The 9014-nt window shown below is 57.5% G+C and overlaps 1 protein-coding gene across 1 annotated transcript in view; it reads left to right on the forward strand.

The window, feature by feature from the left end:
* The window catches only part of Tbc1d22a (TBC1 domain family member 22A), a 343764-nt gene that overhangs the window by 23101 nt on the left and 311649 nt on the right, over positions 1-9014 (forward strand). Inside the window, exons 3-6 of the mRNA XM_023702532.1 lie at positions 220-530; positions 4107-4305; positions 4914-5061; positions 7075-7197. Of these exons, the coding sequence (XP_023558300.1) occupies positions 220-530; positions 4107-4305; positions 4914-5061; positions 7075-7197 (781 nt within the window). The remainder of the gene's footprint in view (positions 1-219; positions 531-4106; positions 4306-4913; positions 5062-7074; positions 7198-9014) is intronic.

The following is a 9014-nucleotide window of genomic DNA, read 5'->3' on the forward strand; positions in this document are numbered from 1 at the left end:
TGTGCTGCTTTGTGGGCTTCTGTTGTTGGCAGAGGCTGCTTGCCCGAAACCCTTCTCCCCTGTTGCTGAGTCCTCACTACAATGTCTCTCCGCTGCTTGCTCTTCCTCCTGCCTGCATTGAGGCCCCAGTGTCTTCTTCTCTGGGGGTTCTCTTCTGGCCAGTTTGGGGGACACTCATGAGCCATGAGTGCTTGCAGTGACAGTGCCCTTGCTGTGCAGCTTGCTCAAGTCCACACCCAAGGTGCCGACCACCCCGGGGAAGGCCAAGAGGGTCAGCACCTTCCAGGAGTTTGAGAGCAACACCAGCGATGCCTGGGACACGGGGGAGGATGGCGATGAGCTGCTGGCCATGGCGGCCCAGAGCCTGAACACCACGGTGGTCATGGAGACGGCCCACCGTGTCCTACGTGACCACAGCCAGCGGCAGGGCTGGCCGGAGCCTGAGCCAGTGGCAGAACCACCCGCAGCCCCAACTGGTGACCTCCGGCTGGTGAAGTCAGTCAGTGAGAGCCACACATCCTGTGCTACAGGTATGAGGAGCTCGGCAAGTGCTGTGCACGCCCGGGAGAGCCGAGGAGGGCCGAGGGCCTTGTGGTGGGGTGACAGGACTTGTGGGCCTGGACTGTGGTGGCTGCGGCAGCCTTGCTTTCCCTGGGGCTCTGGCGAGCTTTCCTCTGCCCCTCTAAGCAGAGTGAGACTCCTCTCCTGTGGCTCTTGTCCCCGGGCTGTGGGAGCACAGGGCTTTAGGGGACTCTTCTGCCTCCCAGGGCCACTTGCTGGGCTGTGGATCTCACACATACCTCTTCACAGGGCTTCCTGGGCTTAGGGTGGGCACCCCACATTAGCAGATGAGAAAGTGGGTCATTACGGGGTCCTGAGTTCACTCTGCAGCTAGGTTCAGGACAGGGTTTCCTACCCACTGGAGTTCAGAATGCCTGCTAGGTACTGATGGACCCCTGGCGTGTTCCAGGACCCTGGGTGTCAGTGACAGGATTTCTTCCAATTAATCAGTTTTTATACCACAGTCTAACAAATGTAAAAGCACAAGAACTTGCACATGGAAATAAGTTAAACTTTTGCATTTGGGTGACGGTCTTGGCGCTGAGGAAGGGCACTTTCCCGCCTGCTAGCTGCTTAGTCCAGCTGTGGCAGGGGCTCGGGGTCACTTGCTGTCATGTGTGCTGTGAGATTTCCAGCTATGGAGATGTCTTGGGCTCGGAGCCCGGGGTGGGTCCTCTGTGGTCTCAGCATTCTCAGCTCCCCCAGATGCAGGGTCCAGGGACAGCCTGGACCACAGGGCGCATGGGGCCCTAATGGAGCCGTGCTCAGGCTGGTCCAGCTGGGTGGGGGGTGTTTGTCCTGTGTCTAGGCAGCTTGTGCCCAGGAAGAGGGTCCCTGACCTCATCCCTTGTGCTTCTACCTCCTTGGGGTTGGCTCTCTTCCTGTGTTTGCTTCCTGGGGTCACCTTTGGGCAATTCAAAACAATGATAATGATCACTTTTGATCTTTTACTGGGTACACCGTGATAGCCAGCCCTTTAAGTAATAAACTCATTAAACTTTGCAGTGGCTCCTTTACCTTGTTAAGCTTGTGGGTGGGCGGATGGGTTTGTAGTCCTCCTCACTGATGAGGGCCCGGAGATGCTCCCTGGCTGCAGAGCTGCTGCCATTCACGCCAGCCTCACTGCATGATCGTCCCCCAGGGTGCAGGTGGCAGTGCCTCAGACAGTTTGGGGCAGAATCTGTGTCACTGCGCATGGTAGATACAGGGTGCTGGATGCTGTGCAGAACCTGCAGTGCCCGCGCAGCCCCTGCCACCAACAGAGACAGGTCCACCCTAGGTGTCTGTGGTGCAGGGCAAAGGAACCCTGTTCTGCAGTTGGAGGCCCTGGTCAGGGGAGACTCCGAGCCCCTGTGGAGACAGACAAGTACACGTATGCACAGGCCCAAAGTTCCCATTTTGTGTGGAACAGAAGTTAAGGGAGGGCTTCCCAGAGGAGGGCTTTCAGGGGCAGGGGGTCTCCTGGGTCAGAGCTTAGGGCCTTCTGGTCTGTCTCCATGTCCTGAGGTAGGAAGGGGAGGAAGGGCTACTTCTGTCTGCATACAGCGCCCACATGCAGTGTTAAGATTTGTGTCCAGATGCCCCTGGTAGTTTCTGGTGCTCATAGGTGGGGCTTTTGGGAGGTGGATGCATCGTGGCTGTGTGGTACTGGGTCACAGTGTGTGGAACTGGGTTAAGGGTGTCTGGTTCTAAACTAGGCCACAGATTACTTTAGCGTACTTCTGAGTATGAGTGATGGGAAGATCCACTGTGGCGGGGCGTGCCACCACCCAAAGGCCGGTATCCTAGATGGGATAAAAAGGAAAGGGAGGCTCCGTACTGCTGCTTCACCGCTTCCTGCTTGCCCTGCCATGGACTGTCTCTTCTCTGCCCCACCCCCCATGCTGCCCTGCCCTGGAGCACCTGGCTATGGACTGAAACCTCTGCAAACTGTGAGCTGCAATAAACCTGTACTCTAACTTGTGGGTGTTGGGTATTTTGTCCCAGCGTGAGAAGAAAATAACTAAGACACTTTAAAATTCCTGACACTTTTAAGGAACTTTTAAGTTACTGCCGTAGTTGTGTTTTCCCTGGGGTCCTGTAGTTGCATCATTGCCGGTGAAGTAAACACATTTTGTCCCCAGTCTGGTGTCCTTGCAGCTGTTTCCTGTCCCTGCCCCACAGCACTCGCACACCTCCCTGCTCGGGAGCCAGGGCCTTTGCCAGGCAGCTGACACGCGAGGCCTGTGTGCCTTATGCCCACATGCACAGCTTGCTTTCAAGTGTCCTAGACTTGTCTCCTGGGGCCAATCCACTTCACTGGCCTTGTGCATGTGCCTCTCCCTGCATTTGCGCTTCTCTAGTACCTGTGACACATGTGCCACTTTGGGAGCTAGGTGTCACTCCACAAGCGCTTGTGGCCTGGGCTGGAGCTTCGGTGTGTAGCATGGTCTCGGGCAGCCTGCCTCGTGCCTGTGCTTGCTCATGCCGTCCTGTCTTTCTCAGTGGCTACCTGGACATCGTCTTGTCTCCATAACTGAGGGACAGATGCCTGTCCTTGGTTGACAGGGCTCTTGAGGCCTTTGCTTCCTGGGCAGTGACTGGACAAGGGCTATCTGCATCTGAGGGTGAAGGAGCTGTGGCAGGTGTCTGTGAGTGGCAGCTGATGTGTTCCCTGTGCCCTGTGATGTTGCTGATGGGCCTTATGGCCCAGCTGTAAGGAGATCAGTTCCATGTTGCTGTGCCTTCTGGTCACTGTTTCCTCTAGGGACATTGCTGTGGCTTTGGAATTCCACCTGCTGCCTCTTGGAGTGGGGAAAGAAACTGTCTTGCTCTGGAGGAAGTGGCCCTCAGAGGCTCAAGGTGGCAGGGTCTCTTTGTCATCTCTCCCACTCTAGGCAGACACCCCAGAAGTGTGGTGCAGTTCCCCTGCTGAGTGCTTTCCCTCCAGGGTCTTGAATGTACTCATCGTGAGGGAGGGACAGAGTGGTACAGGGTCTTTGCCCCACTCACTCTGCTAGGCTGGCTCTCAGGAAGGGAGGAGGCTGCCCCTGGCCTCAGCTGCCTGCTGGGGACACGGGCAGCAGGTTGCCAGGAGTCAGCTATGCCCTGACGGGCTCCTGTGGAGATGGCTGCCAGCCCATGTGCTTGGGTTGCCTCCTCCTGGGTGGCCGCAGGGCTGTGGTGCAGGTGTGCTGTGGGGTCTGGGTCACTTGTCTTGAGCGCCCTGCCCTGGTGATGGCACCTCCCCTTGCCAGCTAACTAGACGGGCGTGGCCATCACATGTAGGCCCCTTCCTCCAGGGGTCTGTGGATTGTGTCACTTGGACAGCCTCTGAGGTCCAGGCACTGCGGGCAGGACCACTCATACCCTTAGGGTGGCCAGGACTTTTCTGGCTGTCACTGCTTTCATGAGGTGTCAACTTTATCAATGAATAATAGCACAGGGAGGGGGACTTTGCATGTAGCCCTTTGCTCACGTTGCGGAGGAACCTGAGGTCCCGTGTTCAGGATGAGGGGAGGGAGAGCTAGCACCCTGTGACAGTCACCTGTCCTCTCACCCTGCAGAAAGTGCCAGTGACCCAGTCCCTCTGCAGAGGTCCCAGTCCCTCCCACCCTCGGCCACCGTCACGCTGGGCGGAACGTCCAGCCCCAGCACCCTGGGCAGCTTGGCGCTGAGTGAGAGAGAGGCCTCCCGGCTGGACAAGTTCAAGCAGCTGCTCGCGGAGCCCAACACCGACCTGGGTGAGTCCCTGTGCGGCCCGGTGTGAGGTGCGTGCGTGTCCCTGTGGATCCCTGCAGAGGAAGTTGCTGTGCTCTCTCCGTGTGGAAAGTCCCCAAGCAGCCAGGCGTCTGGGCAGTTGGTCTGTGCAGGCTTCTGCTGTCAGGTTGCAGTGCTTGCTCTTCCTCTTTCCTGTGCCCGTTTCCTGCTGCTCTCCTTGGCGTCCTGTGCCAAGCTGGCCGGGAGTCTCTTGCATCCCCGAGGCTGGAGGGCAAGGAATTGGCCATTGTGGAAGGGACTGGTGGCCAGTCCCCTGCCGCGGGCCTGGGGTTGGCATGGAGGGTGGTGGGCAAGGCCCAGGCAGAGGGGCTGGCTGTGGGAGGGTAGACCCCGGCCTGTCCTCTGTGTGGCACCCATCGTGCTTTTATGGAGCCCCGAGGCCCAGTGCTGAGGGTCTGCCTGCTTTCCGGGCACTCTCTGAGCTCCCGTGTAGTGTGGCTCTTCTGCGTGAGGCTGCTCTGCTTGGCGGAGGTCTAGGGGTGGCCCTGGCCGTGAGGTCACTCATACTGGGGAATAAACACGGGAAGACAACCATGGTGGTGCCCAAGTGGCACTCGGGCTTGTGCTGGGAGTGCAGTACCTGTCTTGGCCAGGAGGTGGCGAGCGGGGCACGCACTGGACTATGGGGCGCCCTGTGCCTGGGTGGCCGTGGCCAGAGGCTTCCAGCAGAGGGCAGCAGGCAACTCCTTCCTGGTGGCTGTGCAGGGGGCCTCAGACTGCGTTCTCCTCTGTGTGCCTACGGTAAGCCTGCAGGAGCAGTGCAGCAGCTCCCAGCTGTTTGGAGCTGCACCCACTGCAGTTTCCGTTTCCATCTCTGTGTGTATTGTCTCTGAAGCACAGGGAGTCCCTTGGTGTCCTCTGTTCCTTTGGCCCAAAGCACCTCACCGTGTCCTGAGTGTGAAGACATTCTCTTAGGCGCAGTAGTGCTAACGCTGTGACAGTGCTGACACAGCGCTGCTTTGGCAGTGCTGTGGAGTTACCCAGGATCACGCCTTGCGCACATCCCCAGGAGCGTCCTCTCTCCCTTCCTCCAGGGTGGGATTGTGCGTCCCGTTCAGCCGCCTCGTCTCGCTCTCTGTTCACCTGAGCAGTGGTAGCTCGGGTGTGGGCCCGTCCATCTTTGATCTTGATGTGTGAAGAGCGCCCACAGGTGTCACTTCCTGTTTGTCTGCTGTTCCCTTGTGATGCAAGAGCGTCCTGTGCGGGGCTGGGGTCTTCTCTGTCCTAGTGGGAGGCGTGTCATGTCCACTCATCCCAGCATACTCACGCTAACTGTGGGCACTTGGCAGGGCGGGTGCCAGCTCTTTCCATTCACAGGCTGCTCTGATCTCTTGGCTGGGAACAGTCCTGTAAGAGAGGCTCTGAGTGCGTCTACACAGGGATTTCTTCCTGCTCATGAGTGGCAGTACTGTTCTGCACCTCCTTTCTTGAGCTTAACTGTGTTTCCCCATGGTGGTTCCTTAGGGAATTGTGTGCTAGTCTATGGATGTCCCCTCATTGATTTCACGCGCCCCCTACTGGTGGGCATGTAGGTACTTGGCCATCTGAACCTGATCCCGTTTGTAGAGAAGCCCTTGGAATGACTGGGGAGACAGGGAGGAGTACAGGGTGGCACTGTGATTCTCAGGTAAGAACTAGATAGCAGAGAAAGGCGGCCAAGGGGCGTGGCGTCAGGGCCTACCACAGACCTTGGTCCTTGCCTTTTCTAGCACCCGATGTCTTCTCAGCTCAATCCAGGCACTGCTGAGGCCGTGTGGGGAGGCAGAACCATGTAGTACCTGTGAAAGTAGTTTCCAGAGTTGAGTACCTGTGGGGAGGCCGAGAGGCAGCGGGGTAGCTCTTGATCTCAGTTTGCAGCCCGAGATGCTGCTGCGTGGCCCTCCGGGGAGTGCTGGCCTCCTCGCTACATGCCCAGTGGTGCGTGCTTGTATTGTTACTTCTTCCATTTGTGTCGTCTTGCTCGTATTCTACTATGGTTTTTATAACATTGATTATTGCAGTGTGGTCGTGCCAGGGATTAGTTTACACATGCTTTCCTGGTGGCTTCCAGCAGCAGGGCATTCTGACGGCAGAGCAAGAGGTGTTTCTGTCCCTTCTGAGTGGGCAGCATAGATGGCGCTCCAGGTCCCAGCACCTGGCTGGGCGTTCAGATGAGCACGAAGTCAGTGGAGGTGAGAGAAAGACCCAAGCAGGACGCTCCGCTGTGTGCCCCAGGAGCAGGGCAGCAGGTGCCGGCCTGGGAGAGGAGCGGAGGCCTGGCTGCCGAGGGGTTGGTCGCGTCCTGTCAGGGGTTGGATGGGCCAGGGCTGGTAGGACACGAAACCAGGTAGACTTGGCGAGAGCTGAGCTGCAGCTTAGAGCCCAGGAACTGCGAGGATGCAGGAAGTGCTGGTGGACAGAAACGCAATGCACCTGGGAGTGCGCCCACTGCTGGGTGACAGGCAGTCACGGCCTGTGAAGCTGGAGCCGTCCGCGTGCCAGGGACTGCTGCCGTCTCACACTGTACCCATAATCTGTACTCCACCCCCTGAACCTGCTAAGTCAGGGCTGGCTCTCCAGCCAGCTGGGTCTCTCTTGTTTCGGGGCGCTGTAAACAGCGGGCATCTCTTTGGAGCCCTGGAGAAGTCATTTTCTCTCCTGTGGGTCTTGTCGGAGTGCTTGGCGTCTGACCAGACCAAGGCTTGCTCTGGGTGTCCTGGGGCGACAGCTCCACAGAGCTGTGCCTGCGTTATGGTACCCACTGTTGTCCTCTAGTGGCCAGGCCCTGACATTGCAGCCCGTGCAGCACAGCGCAACAGCAAGGTGCAGCAAGTTGTGCCGAGTTGGTCAGTGCATGGCGCGGGTGTGTGCCTGGTGTGTCAGCGTGCTCATAGCAAGGTGAGGGAGGGCACAGTGGTGGCATCCATGCAGCCCTGGTGAGGGCTCCCTGCCACATCACAGCGCTGTAGAGGGCACTGCATGGGGAGACAGCAAGTGTGACGGCTGGGGCCTCTCCCTTCTTTACACCACTGATGCCATCAGGGGGCCCCACTGTGACCTCCTTATGTAGCTCAGTTACTTCCAGAAACCAGCAGCATGAATTAGGGACGGAGTTTCCAACATGAAGTTTGGGAGACACATTGAACCCACGGCCAGGGCTCATGAGTCCCTGAGCCCACACGGAGCCTGCGACGCCTCACCGGGCCTCATCGTCTGGGACTGGGCTGCAGGGCCTTGAGGCTGGGGCTGAACCTCGGGTTCCTGTCCACAGTCCCCGGGTGCAGAGGCCTGGCCCCGGCCCCGTGGGTGCTGTGCAGTGGATGTGCCCGCAGCTGCCCGGGGACCCACGCAGGAAGGGTGCTTTTGTTGGTTGTGGCTTTGTGTAGTGAGAACCTCTGAGCTCAGGGCCAGCGGCGGGCATTCCAGTCCTTTGGCTGCACGGTGCATGAAAACTCCGTCGTCCCTCCACCCCTCTGCCCAGCACTGGAAGCCGGTCACCCTGCGCTGTTGCCTGTGAGGAGTCCCTCCTTGGGTGTTCTGGATGACCCCATCAGGAACTCTGGTGAAAGCGAGAGAAGTGGAAAAGACAAGGCAGCGGGCAGAGCAGGCCCTCCAGCTTACGCACGTGATTGCTCCACGCGGTGCGCTGTCGGTTTTCCTTACTTTCCAGCTCTTAATCAGTTCTTCTTGTGCCTGCAAACCCCAAGGAATGATGGAGAAGGAGACAGTGCGCCGTGCTCCGCCCTGGGGACCTGGCAGGCAGCGAGAGCACCGCAGATAAACACGCTGGCTGCCGGCTCCGCCTGCGTCGCCAGTTCCCTTTTTTGGATGACATTTTCGCTGCCGGCTGTGGTATTTGAACTGCATGTAGTATCACTCAGCTCACAGTAACGCAGTGTGATTGGTGAAAAGCTGGGCATTTCCCTTCTATCTAGAGCAGAGTGTATCTTCAGCATGACGGGAAACCTTTTAAGTTCCTCTCCGATAACTTGTTTCTACTGAGGGGAGAGTTTCAATGTGTAATCTTAAAAGTAAACATGATGAAGTCGTAAGTCTCCTGTACAACTTTAAAGCAGTCTTAAAAGTCAATCTCTTTGTGTTTTCCTCTTTCTTCTATGACTTCTTTTGAACATTAGGATATTAAGTAATTAACTGAGCAATTATGAGACCATGGTGTGTCCTTTCTGTCTCTGATGGGGAAGGGGAGAAAAGCAGGGAACCTGTAAGAATGTCCAGCTTTCAGTGCCCATGGGCCCCGCAGCTCCTGCAGCTCTTGCCCCGATGCCTATCTGGGTGTCTCCCTGACTTTGTGTGGGCTCTCTGCCTCATGTGGGCCGGGGCAGCACGTGTGCTGTCCTGTGCTCCATCGTTCCTTCAGGAAGGCCAGCAGTTGGCAGTTTTCTCCCCTCCTGTTCATGTTCTTCAGCCGACACCAGCACTGCTGGGTCATGTTAACCAAGGGCCTATGTGTCAAGAGGTGTCGGGTCACGTTTGTGCTGCAAGTGACAGAAAACCAGACGCAGAGGCTTTACATAAGTAGTGATTCAATCTTCTGTGACATAGCTGGAGGCATTGGCATGGCTCACAGGCTCAGTGAGGTCATCGAGAATTTTAGCTCCCAAGTCCCTTAGCCTCTTCCTCATGTCCACAAGGTGGCAGTTGTTATCTTGTAACTTCTAGCTATAAGGGGGTGATAATGGCAGTTGTGATGGTGA

Source organism: Octodon degus, unplaced genomic scaffold, assembly GCF_000260255.1.
Source record: "Octodon degus isolate 3935 unplaced genomic scaffold, OctDeg1.0 scaffold00153, whole genome shotgun sequence".
Classification (NCBI taxonomy): Eukaryota; Metazoa; Chordata; class Mammalia; order Rodentia; family Octodontidae; genus Octodon; species Octodon degus.